Genomic DNA, 25,364 nt, shown 5'->3' on the forward strand with positions numbered 1-25,364 from the left:
CAAATTACAATTGAATTTATTATATTTTAAATATTACATTATTTGAAAGTATTATATATATATATATATATATATATATATATATATATATATATATATTTGTTGTAAAAATCATATTACATGTAATATGTATAAATTTATAGATTTTTTTCTAAAGGATTATTTACGCATCTTATTTACTACAATAAACTATTTACATCTTTACCCTACAAGTCCACATTTTATCCATATATCAAAGTTAAATTTTGTATATGGAATTTAGTTATTTCAATGCTTAAATAGATTAAAATATGTATTTTTATTTTTTAGTTTTTGTCCCAACAGATTTTTACACCTTTCTCTATGTCATAAACTTTTTTTTTTTAATTTTTCATTTCTGTCTTCGATAAAACTTGTACCTTTAGTTAATTATTGTGGTTTCCTCACATCCTTAAATAAGTTATGTATAAGGGACTATGGTATATTGAATATAATTAACATATGTATTTTGTTTATCATTACTTTATACGAAGAAAAAAATAATTAATATGGTATACATATCTAGTTTAACATATAAATAAGGGACATATAAAGAAAAAACAAGTAAGGAGATACAATTCTTATCACCGAGGTGAATATGCTATAGACATTTGTATCACATAGGTAACTTTTTTTTTTCTTAATGAAATGATTTTTAAAAGATACATTTTTTTTAACTACATGATTATTCAATGAATAATTCACGAGTTAAGAAAATGTCAATATACAACAAAATATAAAATAAAAAATCATTTTATTGAAGACTAAAAATAAAATATAAAATTTTATTGGTATAAAAAAAAACATTAATACTAAGCAGTTGATCTCTTCATGCAAGCTTTTGACCTATCAATCAATATCAACAAACCTTTCAAGTTTGAACTTGAACCTTTGTACTCCACTTCACCGACCAAAGAGGCTTCTCCCGTGATCAATGGAGGAAACCGGAGAATGCTCTTCTTCAACTTCAGCAAAGCACTTAGATGAAATTTGGGCCAAACTTGGTAATAATAATTTTTAATCTTCAATTTCATTCCTGTTATCCACCGTTGCACTCACATTTTATAGATACCAAACAAAGTTTCAAATTTGGTGCTTTCCATTTCTCCCCCTCTCCACCCAATTGGGATATCACTGTCTTTATTCAAATTTTAAGTGGAATCTGAAGTCTGAGTATGAAAAGACTATTTCTTTTATTGGTTTGATGACCAAGTTCACATTTTTGTGAAATGTCGAAGCCTCCATTTCATTGTAGGTTACTGCGTAGTTCATCGTATCGATTACGGACACGGATTGTAACAATTGGTAGTTGTGGATGTCACTTTGGGGCTTTGAATAATTTAAAGGAAGTTAAACGTGCATCCCCTTATTGGGGTGCATGGCACAAAGAAGAGAGAGATACAGAGGAAAAAAAGAAGGGAGAAGAGAAAAAATAATAGACGATGTGATCGGAAATAATAAGAAAAATAAGAAGAAAAATGAGGCGGAAATGAGAGATAGAGAAAGTGGATGCATGGTAATTTTAATCTAATTTAAAAGGTGGTGCTGTCTTCACAATGACAAGAACTTGTAGGGTTGGATAGGAAAAAGAGTTGGATTTGTGTGTCTATTGTTTTGAAGTGGGTGGCAATAAATGGAGATGCTAGTGTTAGCTCGCTGTTCTAATGGATTTATACATTTCAAGGGGTTGCTGAGAATGTCATTTGAATGCTTTTTACAATATCAATTTTTGTTCCCGTAAAAATAAACCACGTAAAACACATGTATCTGTATGGACTTTATTTGGAAATTTGTATGAAAAACACATCTGAATTTTTTCATCCCACTTTTTAAGGGGATGCCAATTAACTCCTAGATATAAACAATTGAAGAGGCAAGTAAAGTGTGAAGTTTTAAACTTCCTTACGTTTCTTATTTTAATCAAACTATTTCCTTTTTGTAGTTCCATCAGACGAGAGATATTCAGATGTGGAGATAAGGTCAGATGAAAAAGTAATATCTTCAGAGATATCAGCTAATTCTAGTGACAAACATAGCTGGTGCAAAATAGTACGGAATCCTGACCTATGTTCGGCCACAATGGAGAACAAGAGGTAAAGTCTTGACTAGTTAACAACTTGTATGTATTTCTGAAAATCATGTTCCCTATTATTCACGATAAATATCAGTCCTTTGTTAGTTTGAGAAGAATGTTGGTAATCCAAGGGGGAGAAACATGACACCATTTTCAATAGAAAATCTTAAGACAATCGGTTTATGAGCTTTTCTCACTCATATATCACTCAACTTGTCCTTTACTACACAATGTATGAGTCTCACACTTGAACTCTAGCAAACCCTCCTTCAAGTGAGTTCCTTCCATACTGTAAACTCCCCCTCAAGTGAAAGCACTTAATTGTCCATTACTTACACTTCTCTTCACCTCAATGGCATACCTCATGGATTCAAAAGGGATCATCTGCACATCTGAATCCAACACCAAATCCATTGTATTTGTTTGAATTGGTCACTAGTACTAACCATCAACTCTAATACTATTGTTAAGAAATCCAAGGGGAGAAACACTTGGGAGATATTCACAAATGTGGATCAAGAACCAACTACATAAGAGAACAAGACACTACAGTCAACCCAAAGTTTAAGACAATAGGTCTGTAGGTCTTTCTTATTTATATATTTCTCAGCTTGCCCATTTCTAAACAATATACGATTTCAACTCACATTTGAATTCCATTAAAATCAGAGGAGCAACTGTATTATTAGAATCAGTTCTCTGCTTTGCTAGGGTTGAAATCCCATAACTTGTTTCAGCTTCATGATCATGAATCAATAGCAATTTACTTTTAATTAATCATAATAATGTTCTTACAACCTCCAACCTGAGTTGAACTATTAAATGTTTATTTATCTCTTCAAGAAGGGTGTTATCTCCTTTCCTTTGAGTATTTTACTCCTTTTATTTTAATTACTTTGGTTTTGGGTGTATCATGTATTCACGCTGTAGTCAAGATACAATTCTTGTTGATGGGGCTGTGATACACAGTGATGACACCATTGTCATTAAGGATGGAAGCCAAATTATCCCAGGTCCTGATAGGGAAGGTCAGATTTTTTTAAAATTTATGGCACCGTAACAATTTGTGTTACTAGCAACATTTATGTTATACAAATTGTAAAATTGTGTTCTCTGTCTGTTATAGTTCCAAAAAAGCGTTGCCATTGTGGTACTGTCAATCCATTGATTTGTTTCAAGCAAAGTTGTTATCCAAGTTTTCTTTGTAGTGAGCGGCAGGTTATAGTGTTCTCTTTAATGTGATTCAAACTTGGTTTGACGAAAGTGGTAATATTTATGTTATACAAATTGTAAAATTGTGTTCTCTGTCTGTTATAGTTCCAAAAAAGCGTTGCCATTGTGGTACTGTCAATCCATTGATTTGTTTCAAGCAAAGTTGTTATCCAAGTTTTCTTTGTAGTGAGCGGCAGGTTATAGTGTTCTCTTTAATGTGATTCAAACTTGGTTTGATGAAAGTGGTAATATTTATTATTCAGCATGTTAAATTACCAAGATAATGGAGGGCTTCAGGGTGAAAAATGGTTGATTGATTGTGCATTAATTAACTTGGACAGTGATGTAGCCAAAAACTCTAGCACATTAATTTGTGTCAGTTTTACCAACATTATGATCCGTGAGTGGGAATTACATGTCTCAATAGTATTATGCTACCATATAATTAAATTATAATTTAAGCTTGCTGGTTAACATGATTTTTGAGTCTTTTGAATAACTGTTAAAGATTTTTAATTTAGAGTGTTGGACAGAACAAAATCTGTCTGCTACTTATAAGTTTTTATTACTGTTTTTTAATAATTATAAGATGGTTATTAATTGCTTTAATTCTCCATTTTTCTCTTCATGGCACTAGGATTTGTCAGCTACAAATTTCATATAATGTCTAGCCCAGATGGCTCCCAGAGGCAGCTAAAGGTTGGTATTGTCTAATATTGCTGTGCCTCCTTAGTGTCTTTGATAGGTATAAGTTGCCTTGATTTCGAGGATCAAGGAGCCTCCTAGAATTAACAGAGAAAGATAATGAAAATTCTTCTTCTTTCTATTCATTTCAAGTTTGGGTATTTAACAATGTTCACGTTACCAATGATTGGCTACCCGTGAATTGTGGAAACAGAAAGCATCAATAACAGAAAGTACAGCTCAGCAAATATAGTGAATACTGACAAAATAGAAAATACTAGAAATCTTTCTACTTGGTGATGTAGTCCTGGAGATAATTTGGCATATTGTGCTCCCTACTAGGCCTCTCTCTCATATTTCCTCTGTTGTCATTGCTAGGCCCATTCAACACATCAGAATTTGGGCCAGAGCCTATATTGCTATCAATACCCACCACTGCAAAAGGCACCTTGTCCTCAAGGTGATAATCAAAAATGAGATCCGTCCAAGGCTCCCAAGTTGTATCCTCAGGTGCAAGTCCCTTCCATTGGACTAAAACAAGCTTAGTAGGTGGTGAGGTAGAAGAGTCCATTTTGGTGTCCATAATTGCAAGTGGCTCGATAATAGGCTTGTTATCTAGTGCCAGAGGAGGCAAACTGGTAGGGGTAGTTGGAAGGGGGCCCTTGTGCAGCTTTAAAAGAGAGCAGTGAAACACAGGGTGAATTTTTGAACTCGGAGGAAGATCGAGTTGATAGGCGACAGGGCCGATGCGAGCAGTGATGCGGAAGGGACCGTAGTAGCGCTTGGTTAACTTCGGGGTGGTAGGGGAATGAAGAGATCGTTGACGATATGGTCGTAAACGAACATAAACCCAATCGTCGACTTGGAAAGAGATATCTCTGCGTTGACGATCTGCTATTGCTTTCATGGTCAGTTGTGCTTTCTCGAGCTTCGCACGCAACTGATCAAGAAGAACTTGGCGAGATGTAAGTAAGGAATCAACTGCCTCCACCGAAGGGGATCCTGTTAAATAAAAAGGAATAGAGGGAGGAGGTTTGCCAAAGGTAATATGGAAAGGAGAGGTCCCAGTAGCAGAGTGGATTGAAGTATTATAAGACCATTCAGCAAGGGAAATGTATTTGCCCCAGTGGGAAGGATGGTCGTGCACAAAAGAGCGGAGATACTGTTCCAAAATGCGATTGAGAACTTCAGTCTGCCCATCAGTTTCGGGATGGTACGATGTACTCATACGCAACTTTGTACCACATAAACGAAACAATTCACGCCAGAATCTGCTAATAAAAATCGGATCACGGTCCGAAACCAGACTGCGTGGGATGCCATGGTGCTTGCAAATCATGTCCATGAAGAGTTGGGCAACTTTAAATGCAGTGAAATGAGTGGGGAGAGTACCAAAATGAGCACCTTTAGAGAACCGATCAACAACCACAAGAATTACAGAATGGCCCAAGGAAGGAGGTAATCCAGTGATGAAATCTTAAGAAAGATCCTCCCAAGTGTCATGTGGAAGTGGTAGGGGCTGTAATAAACCAGCTGGTTTCTGAGTTTCATATTTGGTCTGCTGACAGGTGGAACACTGAGAGACGAAAGTATGAACAATTGAACGCATACCTTTCCAAAAGAAGTTGCCCTGAATACGTGCCATAGTTTTGGATAAGCCCATATGACCCCCCAAGGGTGTAGTGTGGTATTCTTCCAAAAGAAGAGGGATAAAAGGATTGTCGTGATTTAACCATATCTTGCCATCATACAAGAGAAGATCATTATGAATACTGTAAAGAGGGAAAGAAGCAGGGTCGCGTCGCACCTTAGCCAACAGTGAAACAAAGTCAGGGCTGTCTTGAAGAGATTGGCGTAATCTATCCAAGAAAATGAAGCGAGGCATAGAAAGGATGAAAAAGTGACTCTGGACAGTATCAGTGGGGCGAGAAAGGGCATCCGCAACCACATTATGTTTTCCTGCTCTATACTGTATGGTATAGTCGTAACCCAACAACTTGGAAAGATAAACTTGCTGCTCAGGAGTCTGAATCAATTGGGACATTAGCTCCTTAAGACTACGGTGGTCCGTGAGAATAACAAAGGGATGGCCTAATAAGTATTGGCGCCATTTCTTCACAGCGGAGGTGATGGCATGTAATTCACGGACATAAGTGGAAGAACGAAGTAGTCTAGGGCAGAAGGGCTTGCTGAAGAATGCAATAGGATGATCATGTTGCATCAGGACGACACCCATAGCAGAACCCGATGCATCGGTCTCAAGTTGAAAAGGAAGCTTGAAATTCGGAAGGGCCAGAACCGGGGCTTCGGTCATTGCCTTCTTGAGCTGATCAAAAGCGGATTGGGCAGCAGAGCACCAGTTGAAGCTATCTTTTTTTAATAAAGTTGTCAATGGAGCAGCGATAGAAGCGTATCCCTTGATGAAGCGACGATAAAATCCTGTCAAACCAAGAAAGCCACGTAAAGCCTTTAAGGTTGTTGGGGAGGGCCATTGTACCATGGCTTGAATTTTTGAAGGATCAGCGGCCACCCCTTGTGCCGATACAATGTGGCCCAAATATTCAAGTTGCTGCTGAGCCAAAAGGCACTTGGAACCTTTGAGGAAAAATTGTGGAGTATAGAGGAGAGGTGGGGATGTGTGTGAGTAGGAAGAGTAACTGTAGATGGTTGAGATGGAAAATATGTGGGTGAAAGCTGGATATGGAAATAAGCTGCTGCAGAGTTGGTCTCGTAAATACGTTTGAGTTGAGGGGCGGAAATGTGTTGAGGTCCAGAAGGTGAGGTTGCACTTAATTCAACTGTACGGCCCTCTCTGTCGAAACGCATGGTCAACTGAGAATAGTCAGTCACTATTGGGCCCAAGGTTTTAAGCCATTGGATGCCCAATACTACATCCGCACCGCAGATGGGTAAAACATGAAGATCAACAGTGAAAATATGGCCCTGTATGGAAATTGGAACAGCCGAACAAAATTGGTGGCATTCAATAACACTACCATTGCCAACCATCACCTTTAGTGTGGGGGTGGGTTGCAGTGGTAAGTTAAGGAACTTAGCTACACGGTCTTGGATGAAGTTGTGAGTGCTGCCGCCATCCACAAGAATAGTTACTTGCTTCTTTGAAATGAGGTCCAAAAGACGAAGGGCTTCTGGTGTCGTTAAACCTGAAAGTGCATTGAAGCTAATTTGGGCTGAAGAGAGCTCATTGTGTATATCTTGGGCAAGGAGAGGATCCGGGTCAGGAGCTGCCAAAGAATCAGAAAGGGTAGTGTTATCAACCTCTGTTTCCTCCGCAACCAAAAGAAAGAAACGTGCCTTGCATTTGTGGCCAGGGTGGAACTTTTCGTCGCAGTTGTAACACAAGCCTTTCTCACGACGAGCTAACATTTCCTCATGAGAGAGCTTTTTGTAGTTGGTCTTGGAAGGAGTGGGTAGCAGAGGGGAGGAAGAGCGCCCCTGAGGCGGTGGCAGAGAAGTGGAAATCGGAGAGGGTGAAACGAAAAGCGATTCCGGGGACCTTTTCTCAGGTCATGAAATTTATCTTCTTGCAACTTAGCCAATGCAGCAGCCTGTGTAAAGGTTAGTGGTTGCAAAGCCAAAACCTCCCGTTTGATCTTAGGAGAAAGACCCGAAATAAAACAGCTTAACAAAAATGAAGGGGGAAGACCCACAACTCTACTAGCCAATCGTTCAAATTCAGTAAGGTAATCATTAACCGTACCGCTTTGTGTGAGCTTGAACAGAAGGCCACGAGGATCCTCATAGTAAGAAGGAGCAAAACGAGTTTCCAGGGCTTGAAGGAAATTGTGCCAAGACGGAATCAGGCCATTTTTGTGAACCCACTGGAACCAGCTGAGGGCGGCGCCGTCCATGTAGAAGGAAGCCACTTTGAGTCGATCCTCTTCGGGCGTAGAGTGATACTCAAAGAATTGGGTGATCTTGAAGATCCAACCGGTAGCATCATGACCATCAAACCGGGGAACCTCGAGCTTCATGTGAGGTTTGAAGGAAGTTGAAGATGGTGAGGATGGGGATTGGGTTTGAGGGTTGATGATGTCGGTCTGGGAGAGGTGAGCAATGATGGAGTCGAGCTTGGTGTTGAGTTCATTTTGGGAGGTGGTGAGGATGGACTGATTTTGGGTGAGGCGGAGAATTGCATCGTCAATGGTTTTAGAGCGTGTGTTGTGTTCGGCCATGGGAAGAGGAGCAATGAAAGCACCAAATTGATAGGTATAAGTTGCCTTGATTTCGAGGATCAAGGAGCCTCCTAGAATTAACAGAGAAAGATAATGAAAATTCTTCTTCTTTCTATTCATTTCAAGTTTGGGTATTTAACAATGTTCACGTTACCAATGATTGGCTACCCGTGAATTGTGGAAACAGAAAGCATCAATAACAGAAAGTACAGCTCAGCAAATATAGTGAATACTGACAAAATAGAAAATACTAGAAATCTTTCTACTTGGTGATGTAGTCCTGGAGATAATTTGGCATATTGTGCTCCCTACTAGGCCTCTCTCTCATATTTCCTCTGTTGTCATTGCTAGGCCCATTCAACACATCAGAATTTGGGCCAGAGCCTATATTGCTATCAGTCTTCTTTAATATGTTTTATCTTTAGTAATATTGATGACTGGTTGTGTTTCTTTTCCAGATATGTGTAGATGCTGATCACGCGAAGTGTAGCATTTGCTTAAACATATGGCATGATGTTGTTACTGTAGCTCCATGCCTTCATAACTTTTGGTATGGATACCATTTCTCCCTCCTTTTCTTAGTATTGTAGTTCTGTTTCAGTTCTTTGACTTTTGCTTGATTTGCTATGTGGCACTACAGCAATGGTTGCTTCTCAGAGTGGTTAAGGAGATCAAAGGAAAGACATTCAGCTGTACTTTGTCCTCAATGCAGAGCAGTAGTTCACTTTGTTGGAAAAAATCACTTTTTGCGTATAATTGCTGAGGTAAGTTTAATGCCAAATTATTCGGTGTGGGAGGAGGGAGTCAGATATGTTTATTACTGAATCGGAGTGTGCTTATCTGCTTATGGTAGTTACAAAAGAGGAGGAAAAGATGATGTTGGGCATAGATGAGAGGATTGTTGGATACATAAACCAAAGCTTAAGCCTTATTCTCATGCACAATTTCTAGGAAAAGGACATGTCCAAAATTATGGTTTTCTAAAGCTCTCTTGCTAGTATTTGTTAACAGCTTTACAAAATATTAACCAGGCAACTTTTTATTGTTGTTGGTGGTGGGAGATGGAAGAATGAAACATGTGTAATTCTTTCTCTGCCATGATCTTCCGATTCTATTTAATTACAAGTCCAGATCTTTTGGGTTCAATAGACCCTTAGTTCTTAAATTATGTTATCCGGGTTTCATATGAGAGATATTTTGATCTCTAAAAGCTCCATCGGTTGATTTGTCTTTATTATAAATCTGGGGAGATGGAAGAATGAAACATGTGTAATTCTTTCTCTGCCATGATCTTCCGATTTTATTTAATTACAAGTCCAGATCTTTTGGGTTCAATAGCCCCTTAGCTCTTAAATTATGTTATCCGGGTTTGATATGAGAGATATTTTGATCTCTAGAAGCTCCATCTGTTGATTTGTCTTTATTATAAATCTGTTTTATTTCTTTTGCCTTGGCAAATAGAAACTCTAAAGCTTTGCATGTGCAATAACTTCCCATCTATTAGGAAGGGGCACTTGTTCTGAGTAAATGTGTCATCAGTTCTGATTTGATATATTATTAAGCTTAAGTTTCACCTATTGACTTTTCTCAATGCTAGATATATGCTAGGTCACACATTTTTGAATATTTTATATATGCTCGTAACTAATAACTAATTCTTGTTAAAATTCGAACTAATCTACCCGTAGGAATGTTGATCTCAGTTATTAGTGTCACCATGGATAGCATGAGGGCGTGGTTGACATTTTGGCCATAATTTTCATCTAGGCTGTAGATAGGATAGTTCCTTTTTCAATTTGTTGTTGTACCTTTTGATTTATTAATTTTCTTTTCTTTTTACCTTTTGTTCTCACTTAGTGCTTTTCTTTTTTGTAATATACATATTTTTTTAGGATATGCTGAGGGCTGATTCTTCACTGAGACGCCCACATGATGAAGTTTCACTTTTAGATTCTTATGCATTAGTACGATCAAACCTTGTGAGTAAGATGATTCTTTGAACGATCAAAGTTTACTTTCCTTTGCTGTATTATGCTGTTCTTGTCCAAACTTACTAAAAATTCATATACACACATTTGAAGTTATCTTAATGATTATTTGTATCAAAATGATTTAGATATTGGTAATTTTGTATGTTAAACTATAGAAAATAGGAGACAATGAGCTGAAACTATTTCTAAGCCAACACATGTTCTTTTTTATATTGAGAAAATATAATTCAATAAAATAAATAGACGAGATTTGATAGTCTAATAATAAATATATGATATGGAAATAAATAAAAACATTCCTAACTTATGTAATATATATATATATATATATATATGGGGTTTGCTAACGCGCGTACGCCTGTTTTTCAGTTGGGACATTTTAGCAATGTGTACCGGATTTTAGTAGACAAAAATACCCTTATATATCATGGATTGTAAGTTTTAAGGTTAAGGGTATTTTAATAATTTTCATTCTCAAAACTTAAAAAAAAAAAAAAAACCCCAAACCCTTACTCACCTCTCTCATTCCTCTCAATCCTTTCTCTTTCATCTCTCTCACTCTAACCTTTTCTCTGTCATCCCTACTGTAGCTCCAATTGAAAAAATCAGAAACACTTGCCTTTAAACAATTTGCCTTTGTAAAGAGTTGAGTCATTGACATATTCACCTTCAGGCAAAGGTTCATTCAAGATCACTTCAATTTCACTGTGAAAGTTTGAAAGATGGTAAAAATATTATTACTGTGTTAAAGTTTCTATTACACAAAAAAGTCCTATATAAGGAACAATGGACCAGCCCTAAAAGCCCATTATACAATACAATATATTTCAACACTCCCCCTCAAGCTGGAGCATATAGATCATATGCACCAAGCTTGGAACATATACATTGAATCCTAGGCCCCCTTAGAGATTTGGTCATAATGTCTCCGAGTTGTTCATTAGAATTGACAAACTCAGTAACAAGTTCCTTAGTCAACAACTTCTCTCTAATAAAATGACAATCAATTTCTATATGTTTTGTTCTCTCATGAAACACTGGATTGGAGGCAATATGAAGGGCTGCTTGGTTGTCACAGTACAGTTTCAAAGACTCATTTCCACAAAATTTCAACTCTTGGAGAAGTTGCTTGATCCACACAAGTTCGCATGTAGTCAAAGCCATAGATCGGTATTCAGCTTCAGCACTAGATCTAGCAACAACACTTTGTTTCTTACTTCTCCAAGATATAAGGTTCCCTCCAAGTAGAACACAATATCCTGTAGTAGATCTTCGATCAATTGGAGAACCAGCCCAATCTGCATCACAATATCCTTCAATCTGAGTGCTTCCCTTGTCCTCATACAACAATCCCTGTCCTGGATTTCCTTTTATGTATCTGAGAATTCGAATCACTGCATTCCAATGGTCAACATGTGGATTTTGCATAAATTGACTCACAACTCCCACTGGATAAGAAAGATCAGGTCTTGTTATTGTAAGATATATGAGTTTTCCAACCAGCCTTCTATATCTCTCTGGATCTGAGAAAGGTTCACCTTGATCTCTCATTAGCTTTTGATTTGAGTCCATAGGACTATCAATAGGCTTGCAATTTGTCAAGCCTGTTTCCTCTAAAATATCAAGAGCATATTTCCTTTGTGAAATGATGACACCTTCTTTTGACTGTGCTACTTCAATACCAAGGAAGTATTTTAGACGACCCAGATCTTTAGTCTGAAAGTGGTTGAACAAATGATTCTTTAATTGAGTAATTTTAGTGTTGTCATTCCCTGTAATAACAATATCATCAACATACACCATGAGATAAACACATTTGTCAGGAGAAAAATGACCATAAAACACCGAGTGATCCGCCTCACATCGTTTCAATCCAAAATTTTGCACAACCCGACTAAATTTACCAAACCAAGCACGGGGTGATTGTTTCAAGCCATAGAGGGAACGACGTAATTTACAAACTAACCCAGACTCCCCCTGAGCAACAAACCCAGGAGGTTGCTCCATGTATATCTCCTCTTCTAGATCACCATGAAGAAAGGCATTTTTAATGTCCAACTGGTAAAGTGGCCAATGACGAATGGCAGCCATAGCAAGTAAAATACGAACTGTACTGGTTTTAGCCACAGGAGAAAACGTATCACAATAATCAATGCCATAAACTTGAGTATATCCCTTAGCTACTAGACGAGCTTTTAGACGATCAATTTCACCAGTAGGACCAACCTTAATAGCATAAACCCATCGGCAGCCAACAGGCTTCTTACCAGGAGGAAGAGGAACAAGGTCCCAAGTACCATTGTGGTCAAGGGCCTGCATTTCATCAATCATGGCTTGACGCCATCCAGGATGATCAAGTGCCTCATAAATATTATTAGGAGTCTTAAGGGAGGATAAGGAAGAAACAAAAGAGAAATAGGTAGAAGACAAACGATGATAACTCAAAAAATTATAAACAGGATATGGATTACGAGTAGAACGAATACCTTTTCGAAGGGCAATGGGCAAATTATCATCTGAGTCAGTAGAAGACGAGGAGGATGAAGGATCCATGGTCTGGTGAGCTGAGGGAGGAGGAGATGAGTCTAGAGGATCTTCATTGTTCTGAGCTTGAGATTGTCTCCGACGCTGATATGTGATAAGAGGTGGAGGAACAATGTCATTCACATTTTGAGTTTGAGGTATAGAAGCAGGAATAACCAAGGGATCACACGATGGTAGAGGAAACATTTGTTGAACAGATGAACGATCCTCCACAGAGGACGAGAAAAACGGTGTATCCTCAAAGAATGTGACATCAGCAGACATATAATATCTCTTGGTGGAGGGAGAATAACATTTATACCCTTTCTGAAGACGAGAATATCCCAAGAAGACACACTTAATAGCCTTTGCGGATAGCTTATCAAGACCTGGAGAAACATTATGGACAAAACATGTACACCCAAATACACGTGGGGAGATATGATATAGAGTGTCATTTGGAAAAATGACAGAATGAGGAATTTTATTTTCAAGAGAGGAAGAAGGCATCCTATTGATTAGAAAACAGGCAGTGAGGACTGCATCGCCCCAGTGATGTACAGGGATATTAGTATTCAACATCAAGGAGCGTGCAGTTTCAATGAGATGTCTATTCTTCCTCTCTGCAATACCATTTTGTTGTGGAGTGTGAGGACATGTTGACTGATGTAAAATTCCTTGGGAAGATAAAAATGAAGAAAACGCTAAAGAAAAATATTCCTTAGCATTATCACTACGAAGGATTTTAATTGTCTTCCCAAATTGGTTCTTAATTTCATTAATAAAAGACACAAATATGGACAAAAGTTCAGATCTCTCTTTCATTAAATAAACCCAAGTACATCGAGAGAATTCATCAATGAAGGTTACAAAATAATTAAAACCAAAAGAAGTAACACGACTTGGTCCCCAAATATCAGAGTGAATAGTTGAGAAAGGAGAATTACATAGTGTCTCAGACTTTTTAGGATGAGAAGATCTAACATGTTTTCCTAATTGACACGACTCACAATCTAAGACTTGAATGTTCTTGAGACTTGGAACCATCATCTTCAACTTGGATAAACTTGGATGGCCCAACCGATCATGCAAAAGTTTTGGAGATGAAGTGGTAAAACAGGAAACTGAAGAGCTATGTTTCAAAAAATAAAGTCCTCGAGACTCATGTCCTTCTCCAATCAGGCGACCCGTACCATGTTCCTGTATAACAAAGGAATTAGCAGTAAAGGTTACAGAACAATTTAAGGAACGAGTCAATTGGCTCAAGGAGATTAAATTGTAAGGACAATGAGGAATATACAAAACAGAATTTAAATTTAGTGAAGGAGATAAGGAAACTCTGCCAATTCCCTGAGATGCAACTTTGGATCCATTGGCAACAGTAATTAAATGAGGAATTTTCTGAGAGGACATGGAAGAAAATGAAGAAATAGTACCAGAGATATGGTCTGAGGCACCTGAGTCAAGGATCCATGGATTGTGACCTTCCATAGATTGAGATATGCAGGCAGTTGACACATTGGACATGGAAGAGGATTGGTCAGGATGAGAAGATTTTCCAGACTTATACTTCAAAAATTCTTGGTATTCTTCATTTGAAATTTTGGGTTCGAGATCATCAGATTTCGAAACATGAGCGACTTTGTCAGGATATCCATGTAAGGCATAACATTTCTCTCGAGTATGGCCTATCCTCTTACAATATGTGCACTGAGGACGCATACCACGGCCACCACGTCCTCCTCGGTTGCCTCTGCCTCCTCCTCTTCCTTGTGGTGCTACCATAGCTGATGTTTCAATACCACCAATTGAACTTTCGTCTTTAACTAATGAAGGTACCCGAAGAAGTCGAGTAACTAAGCTGTCCATTGATGGAACTTGATCACCAGCTAACATTTGATCACGAACATGGTCAAAATCTGAATGTAGACCTCTCAAAATTAAGACCATATAAAACTTATCAAGCTTCTTGTTTAGGCCTTCTAAAGAATCAGCCACAAAGAAATTCTTCAATTCTTCTACAGCAGCACGGGCCGTTCCTATGTAAGTAACCATATCATGATTGTTTTGTTTAAGGGAAGTCACTCTTTGAGTTGCATCAAAGAGACGTTGCACATCGTTAGAAAAGATATCTTGAGCTTTTCTCCAAAAAGAAGAGCACGATTTGTAAGGTCTTAAAATTTCTAACACTTCTGGTTCAACAGATTGCCATAGGACAGCACATAGTTGAAAATCAAGTTTTTGCCATTGAGATTTCTCTTCTTCAGGAACGGTGGAAACATCTTGTTCAAGATGATCATGGTGTCCTTGACCAAGAAACCATAACTCCACGGAAGAAGACCAAGATAGATAGTTTTTCCAATTGAGTTTTGCAGAAGTAATGGTCGGAGTAGCAGAGAGAGACGGTGTTCCAAGACCAGCCATTATAAAGCCAAACAAGAAAAGAGGGGAAAAAGGTGTGGGAAGAAACCCTAAACGGAGCAACCCTCAACGGAACAGCAAATCAGAGACCACAATACACTCAGGAGACGGCGGCGAAACGACCGGCAGTGGCACGGTGAAGATCCGGCACGGGAGAGGCGGCGCGTGAAGTCCACGCGCCCGAGAGTGGTCAGAGAGAAACGGCGCGTGACGGCGCGTCGAGAGAAGAATGAGGCGGCGACCACCAGGGATGGGTCGCGCTCGTCGAGGCGAACCGAACCCTTAACTTCGCCGGAGAAAAGGCAGCGGCGGCGGACGGCGGCGGACGGCGGCGGCGGACGGCGGCAGCGGCGCGGAAAGCGACGGAGAACGACGGCGCGGGCAGTGAGCAGCGGCGAACCCTAACCAGCTCTGATACCATGTGAAAGTTTGAAAGATGGTAAAAATATTATTACTGTGTTAAAGTTTCTATTACACAAAAAAGTCCTATATAAGGAACAATGGACCAGCCCTAAAAGCCCATTATACAATACAATATATTTCAACATTCACCATCTCCACTAATTTCTCTAATTTCATCATCTGCATATGTTGAATCATCATCTCTAAAAAAACCCTCCAGGCCAATTACCAATTCTTTCGAATGTCATTATACTTGTGAAAATTAGATAAAATTATATACGACAAAAATTATAAAATGAAAACTCATTATAAAGTCATTTTTTGTAAGAAATTGTTTAACAACAAGTATTTCTGATTTTTTCCAGGTCAATTACCAGTTCCTTTATGCTTGTGAAAATTGAATAAAATTAGATGAGACAAAAATTATAAGATCAAAACTCATTATAAAATCATTTTTTTGTAAGATTGTTTAACGGCAAGTGTTTTTTTCAATTGGGGCTACAGTAGGGTGTTTCTGATTTTTTTTTCAATTGGGACTACAGTAGGGATGACAGAGAAAATATTGGAGTGAGAAAGATGAAAGAGAAAGGGTTGAGAGGAATGAGAGAGGTGAATAGGGTTTGGGGGGTTTCTTTTTTTTTTTTTAGTTTTGAGAATGAAAATTATTAAAATACCCTTAACCTTAAAACTTAGAATCCATGGTATATAAGGATATTTTTGTCTACTAAAACCCGGTACACATTGCTAAAATGTACCAACTGAAAAACAGGCGTACGCGCGTTAGCAAACCCATATATATATATATATATATATATATATATATATATATATATATATATATTCCTAATTATATAGAATCTGTTCCTTTTTATATAATTATTACATTACTCTTCAAGTTGGAGTAAGTTCTATGCATTCAACTTGCTACAAAATATGGTCAATCCATAGTCCTCTTAGAGACTTGGAGAATATGTCGGTCAACTATTCACTAGTGTTGACAAATCTTGTGGTGATGTCTACGGACCCAACTTTTCTCTTATAAAATAATAATTTACCTTAATATATTTTGTCTTATGAAAAAAAGGATTAGTGCCAATGTGGAATACTACTTGGTGATCATGCCACAACATTTTTTTTTCTTACTTTTCCATGATATTAAATTACCTCCGACAAGAACACAACACCTTGAAGTGGAGTGTATATTTGTTGGTGGCCCTGCCTTGTCAATGTTAGAATACCTAGCAATATGAGTATTTTTGTTATCTTCATAAATTAGGTCTTTTCCAGAAGGAGCATTCTTAATATATTTTAGGATGCATACGATTGCATCAATGATCTCAAAAATGGAGAGTTTAAAAATTAACTTACCATGTTCACTACAAATGCAATGTCAGGATGAGTCACAGTGATGTAATTTAGCTTACAAACTAACTTTCTATATTTCAGGATTAAAATGCATTGTCAAGGATCTTGGTTCACACTATATACGTGTTATGTGTCATTTGTATAAACAGCGCAAACCTCACTGCAAACTAATTCTCATGTCTCATGGTTTGAAAAATAGGCTTAAGTGAGACATGAATAGTAGATTTAATTACACTACATAGTTGAACATCAATCTTTGCCAAACTATAGGGTATGTGATGTGCAAGCAATGTGCACTACAACGTGGTCTAAGTTTTGGTTTTTGTGCTTATTGATTCAAGTTTTAGTGTGTTAATACAGGTGACATGGGTTTTGATTTTTTCATTGGATGAATGGCCCAACTTATGAAGGTGCATAAGAGGGCATAGAAGGGCAACAAAGGGTGGTGGCAGATTTGAGGGAAATAAATTAGTTTACGAGCTACTATTGTAGCTTTCATGGAGTTTGATAGTTATTGATGTGGTAGTTGCAGCATTTGTTGTAAAGTTTGTCTAACAGGGTAAGATAGGTTGATTAGGAAGCAGAGAGTTGTGTAGTGGAATTGAAATGTTAATGAGAATATGTAGTATTTTTTAAATTGATTTTATGATGTAAGGATCAATTTGAAGTGTGATGCCTGTCGTTGTTAGTGTGGTGGATGTGGTGGTTCTTGTTTATGGTCTAACCATCTGATTGTTAAAAGAGTTCATCAGACTCAATGATAACAAGTATGTGAATAACTTAATGACCAAAAATAAAAAAGAGAGTTAAATGGCCCTCCAGTTAACTTTATTTCTAACCATTTGGTTTCTCGAAGGCTCATAATCCCTTCAAATCATTGTATCCACCACCTTCTTAACAATGCATACAGTTATCTGTTCAATGACTTTAGCTCATTTAACATTGTACTCGAGCTGGGCAATGGCTTACTTTCAGGTAACAACCTAGCATTAGCACACAGTATCTGATGAGCAATCCATGTTTGGTATATTGAGAGTTTTAGGTTGGTTGCTGAAGGTCTAACTCAAGCCTCTTGCTTTACCTGGTCTTGGGACCGTTATGATACAATACAGCAGTTTGATGAAATATCATTTAGTTTTTAAATTGTATACAATTTTGCAGACTTGATCTAATTTTCTTAAAATTTTGAATCTAACAGTTGGTTTGATAAAATATGCTTTTCAAACAAGTGATTAACAAGGTAATTTTACAAAATATAATTGATTCTATACCATATTTGGGTGTCTATTGGATTTGAACATCTAGGTGTAACAAAATATCCTGTACTTTGTCTTGCAAATTTATTGAAAGCCAGTTTGATTATGATTTAGTACATTTGCTAGACTCTTCTGTCAAACCTCAGAACAGTTTTAAATACCTTTATTTTTGGGATTTTATGATTTTGCATCATGGTTCTGGTTTTAGATATTGTGGGGTTATATTCTTTACTCTTTTGTTGTTTGTTTTTACTATTAGGTCATTGGATCTGGAAAGAAGAATCGAAAGAGGGCTTACACACCACTGGATGATCAAAGTGATGGCACATATCATCAGTGCCCACAGTGTGGTAATAACAATACAGCATTAGATCTGGAATAACGTCTCTTGTACAATGCAATCTATGTAGCAAAACGTTTCCCCCTAGAGTCTCCTTTGTTTGCTGTGCTTATTATTCACGGTGTTCAACTTTAAGTTGTGCTGTTCATATGAATATTAGTGTTTGTAGCCTGAGCTGACCTGCATGAAAGATATTAATATTGTTTCTTTGAAAGGATTATTGAGCTGATATGTTTAATTAGATATGGTTGTGCCTTGTCCGTATACTTGAAATAGATTTGAAGTTTTTTTGTTTGGGTACTTATGTCCGCATCAGCTACTGTAATTATAGTCTGAATTTCATGACAAAATCACGTCATAAAACCAAAAGAGATAACAAAATTGTGACTTTTTTCTTTATTTCTTGTTCTCATCATACACATTGAGTTCTTTATTTATTATTTTTAGATACTGAAGTTGGTGGATTTGGTTGCAAACATGACACTGTTCATCTCCAATGTCAAGCATGTGGAGGAATGATGCCTTCCCGTACTGGTTTTGGCATTCCTCAGTATTGTAAGTTATCGTGTTTAATTTAGTAAATGGCATTGTCAAATTTATGATTTTGTTTTTATATGAGTAGCTTTTTGATTTGGGTTAAAAGTATTTTTGTGCTAGCTTGTAATAGTGGGGTTTAATATTCACATTCATTGATAATGTCAGGTAATTCATGTTTTCCTTTCCACAGGTTCAGGATGTGATAGACCATTCTGTGGAGCTTACTGGCATGCTCTAGGAGTAGCCGGGAATGGCTCTTACCCTGTTTGCTCCCAGGATACATTTAGGCCTGTATGGGTTATTGTTCATCATAGTTGTTAATTTTGACTGTTTTTATTACTTGCCTCAATGATTAAAGAACAAGATAGAGAAAAAAACCAAGACCATTTTTCTGTATTATTTCTGCAATTGTCAACCCTGAACACAAACATCAGCTTACAAAGGAAATCTCTTCCTTTCACACAAGGCATTCCCTGTCGCAACAATTAAAATTTTTCTTGTCTGAACATCTCACAAGATTAGAATATACAGACTTTCTCAGAAAGTCTGCCCCTGTAACAACTAACAATTTAACTATATTTTTAAATTTCTTCCTATAATACACTTTCCAAACCCTCTCATTACTTCCCTGCCTAACAGTTTCATTCTAGAAAGATCTTTTGTTTTTGTGTAATTATTCTTGTGGCATTACATGCTGGATGTTTTTATCAATTTCCATCATCCAGTTAACAGTGCAGAACAATGTTTTCTTTCTTGGTTTTTTTGGCCTTGTGAATTAAAGGTAGTGGATATAGTATAAAGGTCACTTTAGCCACGATCTTTGTCCCTTTTTTTCAGATCTCAGAACACCCTATTTCGAGCATTCCATTGTTAACACATGAAAAGAATATTCATGAACAGAAGGTATGTGCTTTTCAATCCCTTTATTTTTTATTGCTTTTGGTCTGTTTTAACTTACATAGATTATGATGATATTTTTGTTTGTGGTGTTTTAGATAACTGATAGTTGCATTAGACAAATGGGAAGGACATTGCCGGATGTGATATCAGAGTGGATACAAAAGCTGGACAACAGAGAAATCGGTTAAGTGATAAATTTACCATCCATGAAATAGTTAATAAGAAGCATTCCTCTTTAAATTCTCTTGTTGCCTTGTTTCCGAAGCATTTTCCCAATCCAAATATGATGTGATTAACTGTATCAGCATCATGATCTCGCTCGGTAAACTACTGAGAAAGAATTATGGTGTCAACTGTGAAACAAATTTGTGACCATAGATCACAAATCCCTTCAACATGTTTTCACGACAATTTTTTTTAATCAAGCTTGCTTGAGATTTGATGAGACAAGGCGTTGGATTATGATTTTCTTGGTGGAAATTGGAAGGGAGAAGCCATGGCTTGGATCTATTACAACCTCATGAACTTTCACTAATTTGGCTGTACAAAGGAACCAGCTGTATAATAGTTGTACAATATGACTCACGGTGCTGAGTTAGCAACTAACTAATCAGTAACCACAGACCACACTACTGAAAATGAAAAGAAAAACAGGCCCTAAGGTTTCTGTTTTACACTAACTTGTATACACATGCAAGTTTTAATTTAATGGGAAAATTTTCAAAATATTCTTATAAAATTTAGATGTTGTTGTAAATTGATGTGATGTACAGTGAAAATGTCAACACATTTTGACTTGCACCTTGCCTTCTTTTTCTCTTGGCAGATAGATCGCGAATGATGCTAAATCATGCTGAGACGATTACTGCTCGAACTTTTGTATGCCGGTAAGCTTTGTCCTGAAAGTGGAATAATCTAAATATAGTCACACATTCAGCCTCAGATTGTTTACTATTCAAAAGTTTTGAATAAATCTATATAGTGTGATACCTACCGGACCAATTTGTCAGTATCCCAAATATGCCAAGTTTGTGTTGTTTTTTACATGCTAGTTCTCAGTATACATTACCTTAAAGCATTACATTTTACTTTTTATTTGGAATTACTATACGTTTGGTTATTAATTCTGTTGATCTCTTGCATTTACTTGTTCAGTTTTATCATATTTTTGTTTTTGCACTCTACAACCCACTCCCAATATCAACTTTCTAATTAGAATGGCCAATCAACTTCTTTAGTCGGTTCCAAGATTCTATTTTAAAAGATAATCTTTGGCCTATAAAAGAAGGTAAACCTTTGATGATGACAGTGTTCAAAAAGTCTTCTATATCCAGAAAACACAAGAGTTCATATGAACTGAGCTTTACAGATTACACTGTTCTTCTTTGGCTATACTGTTGACTAAATTTCTATGCATATATTTTGAAGTTATTAACACCTTGAGCTAGTGTGATATAAAAACTGAATATAATAAAGTGTGGAATTAGGTCAGAATGTCATCACATAATTTTCATATTCATAATGCTTTAATGTAATCAATCATGCAGTGACTGTCATCACAAGTTGGTGTCATTTCTCCTTTACTGGTTTCGCGTCTGTATACCCAAATCTGTAAGTACCTTAAACCCAAAGCATTCTGCTAATCAACAGATTCTAGCTCTACTAAAAACTGTTTTTTGGTTTGTTTTCCTGTAATCATGATGTGTACTCTGTAGTAATAAATTTTCACTTGTTACTAATATTTGGTGAAAAAAAAAATGGCTGGCCTAATGAATAAATAAAATTTTCCCCTTGGATAATGTATGTTGTGCTAATGAAAATTCTAATGCTATACCATTCAAAAGGGATGCTAACGTCTCACTTTCTAAAGTTACTAGCTATTATTTGAAATTCGTGGTGATCTTATTTTATATGTGGTAGCTTGGTCATACCTTTGTTTAGTGAGTTTCACCATAATTTCAACCACTAATAGAAAGCATTGGAATTTGAAGAGTGTCTCATTCAGTGTGTTGTTAGCATTTCTCTTCTGAGTTCAGAACACTGTATTTAGGATATGTGAGAAACTAATTCCATCAATTAAAATCTGAACAAACAGAAAATAACTCCCAAGTTTTTTTTTTTTTTTGATGTTTTGTTGTACTATATACTATGAAAATGGTGTGCAGCAAAGTTGACCAAGTTTTACTGTTTTTGCGTATAATACAAAAGCTTCTTCCACCAGATGCATCAGCAAGACAAGATTGCTGGTATGGATATGCATGTCGAACACAGCACCGCAGTGAAGAGCATGCTCGTAAGAGAAATCATGTGTGCCGTCCAACCAGAGGCTCAAACGTGTGACTATAATGTCAGCATTTTTCTTTCAAGTTCGAACCGTTTTCTTATTCTTCCCTTTTCAACAATACTTTGTGTTGTGTCAGTTAGACTTTTCCTCTTGTCGGAGCAATGACGCTAATTCCTGGATTCAAAGCAGTTCAAAATTTAAAAAGTGGTGATTATCTAGCAAGTAAAAGTTGGTTTTATATTGCAGAAACTGTAGATCATAAAAGGTTTTTTTTTTTTTTTTTTTTTTTTGTAATGCCTATATTCATAAATTTTATTTTCATGACAGCCATCGTTGCTTTACAAAAATTTAAATAAATTATATGCTTCTATATAACAGAAAATTGACTGGGAAAATTTTGAAGGATGATGAAAAATGGTCAATGCTATATCTGATTAAATCTGAATTATTTATAGGTTTTATTATACGATTTTTTTCTTTATTAAGTTAAGTAGTCTAGATGGAGAAATTTACCTTGAAATATATATATATATATATATATATATATATATATATATATATATATATATATATATAAAGATATATTTTAAATATAGAGATATTTTAATAATTTTTATTTTTATATAAATTCTTTTTATAAATTAAAATTATTTTATATATAAATTAAAAAATATAAGAATTTTTTTTTTCACAAATTAAATTAGGCATAAAGTAATTTTAATTATAAAGAAACAAATTTCAAATTTTCTCAACAAAGAATAATGGAAAAAAACTAATAGATAGTTTCATTCGTGTTAATGACATCAATTAGCTACTTAATTTTTTTAATAATATCTTTAATACAAGATGTTGAGTTCTTGCAAAAGGTCATTTAGAAGAATTCTCTGATATTTTTATTTTCTTTTAATCTTCTATTTTTCTCCCTTCCAACCACCAATGTCATTAATTAAAATGGAGTAAAATATTCAATCTTTTATATAAGAATATTCTCAATTTTTAATTTATTGTTTTAGTGCAGCACATTTTCTTTGTTGTTCATTTTTAAATTACTATAAAAAAAATTATGTTTCAAACTAAATTATAAAGTAATTAGTTGTGTATTTTATAAAAAAATCATGTAAAATATTTTTTTTCTCGGATAAATGGTATCTAAAGTGCTTTTTCTATACGATAAACAAAAGTAAATTATAATATAACTTTTACATATATAGTTTGTTGGAAGAATACGTTAGTTAACTTATGCAGGGACAATATACTTTGTAATTTCATTTAAGAAACACAATTTTTTATAAAACTTTAAAATAAAATATATATTTAACTTATTTTCATAGTTATCTCAATAGTTTTAATAGTCTATAGATACGATGATATTGAAACATAATTTCCACAATGTTATATTCTGAAATTGAGTTAGAAAATATCACTTCAGAAGAAGCAAACTCCACACAATCCAGTATGAATGAAGATCAACATAAAAAACATGAAGTCACATATAATTACATTAACTTCAAGTGTAATATAATTTTCTTACCAATAAGAATAGTTTCCAGTCATTATGTTTTAAGTTGGTATGGATAAATAATTTTATTTTTATGAACATTATGAATTAAAAATCAATTGCTAATATTTTTTATATAGTTTAATATATTAGTAACTAAAATTGAATTAGTATTTTAAAAAAAGTCAAATTAATAAAATCTCTTTTAAAATCTACTAAAAGTTAATGAGTGTATTAGAATGAGATACACCATCAAAATAAAAGGTAAATAAAATATTAAAAAATCGTATAAAAATATCCACTGAGAAAAATTGTAAAGCTTAGAAAATAGTTGAGAGTGATTTAAAAATAATAAGACTCAATTATTTTAATATTAAAAAGATTTAGTATAAATAATTTTTATTACAAACGAGTTTTATTATTTTAAAATATACTATATTTCTATAAATCACGTTTCTAGAGTTATTTAACTTCTCTTTTAGAGTTTTTTCTCTCTGTTCATCTAAGAGACCGCTTATGTGATTAGAGGTCGAGTTCTTTAAGAATGACCGATTAGAATTTCTAATAGAGTAAGTTGGTATTTTACCCTTTTCTCTAAGCTTAAATCTTTTAACTTGTATATGAGTTTTCTTCCGCTTGCAAGTATTTTATTTGTCTTCTATGAGTCCACACTTATCAATGATCATAATGATATGTCTTGATTGTTCTTGTGATGTTTCTACATGTAAATAAAACATCTTGTGGAGTTAGAGGCATATTGGTGTTTTTAAAGTTGTTTAAGAGGGGTCACAAGCAAGATGTAACGCCCCGACAACTTCTTATGGGTTAGGCTACCGAAAAGCAAATGCATTTGATGATATAAGTAGCCAAATCAATCCCTTTAAGCTATCCTTCAACTTTATAGTCTCATACCTATACAGTCTCTAGATCCCTCTCATTCCGGTGTATGTTCGATTCATCCATGTGTCCCTTCCACTCGAAGCCTGCCAGGAGCCGCTCCTTGTTAGTGCCCCTTGCACTTCGTGCCTCTTGCACCGACGATCACTCCCCGCCCTCGTTAATGTCCAGGTGTAACACAAGAGACACTAATTTTAACTATTTATGTTTTTGTCATGTTCAAGTTATTGGTTTCATGTTTGTAGTGTGATTTGTATGAATGATTGAGTTGTGTGAATATTTTTACATGTTGAATTGATGGATAAAACTTTACATTTGTATGATTTGGGTTGTATGATGAAATTTTGGAATATTGTCTATATGGTATTGCAAATATGATATTTTAAGACTATGAATATGGTGTAATTTGTATTTGTTGTGTTTAAACTCTATATGTGGTATAGGCTGACATGACATTGTTGGAATAACATAAATATGTAGAATTATGTTATGTAGAATTATGTAGACTTGGTGGCGAGGCTAAGGTCAGGGAGCCACTGACTTTGTAGTCATTGAACGAGAATATTTTCGTTGAGCGAATTCAAAGTTAGAGAGTTTACTAACTTGGTTGTTGTTAAGTGCAACAACTCTTCGTTGGACAAATTATGAGTGATTTAATCTTTGATTTATAGTGATTATGTCGTTGGACGAGACGTCTTGTCATTGGATGAGTGAACTTTCAAGCATTACTCGTTGAGTAACTGGATAATCTTGCTGAGCGAGATTA

At 35.7% G+C, this 25,364-nt stretch overlaps 1 protein-coding gene across 3 annotated transcripts; it reads left to right on the top strand.

Annotated features, from left to right (window-relative positions):
* Nucleotides 1-858: 858 nt before the first annotated feature.
* LOC124832369 (RING/U-box superfamily protein) lies at nucleotides 859-22,441 on the top strand. Of its 3 annotated transcripts, none has more exons than XM_088103314.1 (15): nucleotides 859-1,022; nucleotides 1,961-2,111; nucleotides 3,023-3,120; nucleotides 3,942-4,003; nucleotides 8,643-8,734; nucleotides 8,825-8,948; nucleotides 10,077-10,163; nucleotides 18,402-18,492; nucleotides 18,930-19,037; nucleotides 19,210-19,310; nucleotides 19,857-19,922; nucleotides 20,015-20,102; nucleotides 20,746-20,806; nucleotides 21,467-21,530; nucleotides 22,128-22,441. In XM_088103314.1, the coding sequence occupies exons 1-15, from the start codon at nucleotides 953-955 to the stop codon at nucleotides 22,257-22,259; spliced, it is 1,395 nt and encodes a 464-aa protein (XP_087959440.1). In that variant the 5' UTR covers nucleotides 859-952; the 3' UTR covers nucleotides 22,260-22,441. The 3 variants fall into 3 exon arrangements, with proteins under 3 accessions (XP_087959440.1, XP_087959439.1, XP_087959441.1); XM_088103313.1 differs by having other exon boundaries at nucleotides 22,141-22,441; XM_088103315.1 differs by lacking the exons at nucleotides 859-1,022; nucleotides 3,023-3,120 and having other exon boundaries at nucleotides 1,980-2,111; nucleotides 22,141-22,441.
* The last annotated feature ends 2,923 nt before the right edge of the window (nucleotides 22,442-25,364 follow it).

This window comes from Vigna umbellata, chromosome 1 (genome assembly GCF_029865625.1).
Source record: "Vigna umbellata cultivar VRB3 chromosome 1, Vumbellata_1.0, whole genome shotgun sequence".
Lineage (NCBI taxonomy): Eukaryota > Viridiplantae > Streptophyta > Magnoliopsida > Fabales > Fabaceae > Vigna > Vigna umbellata.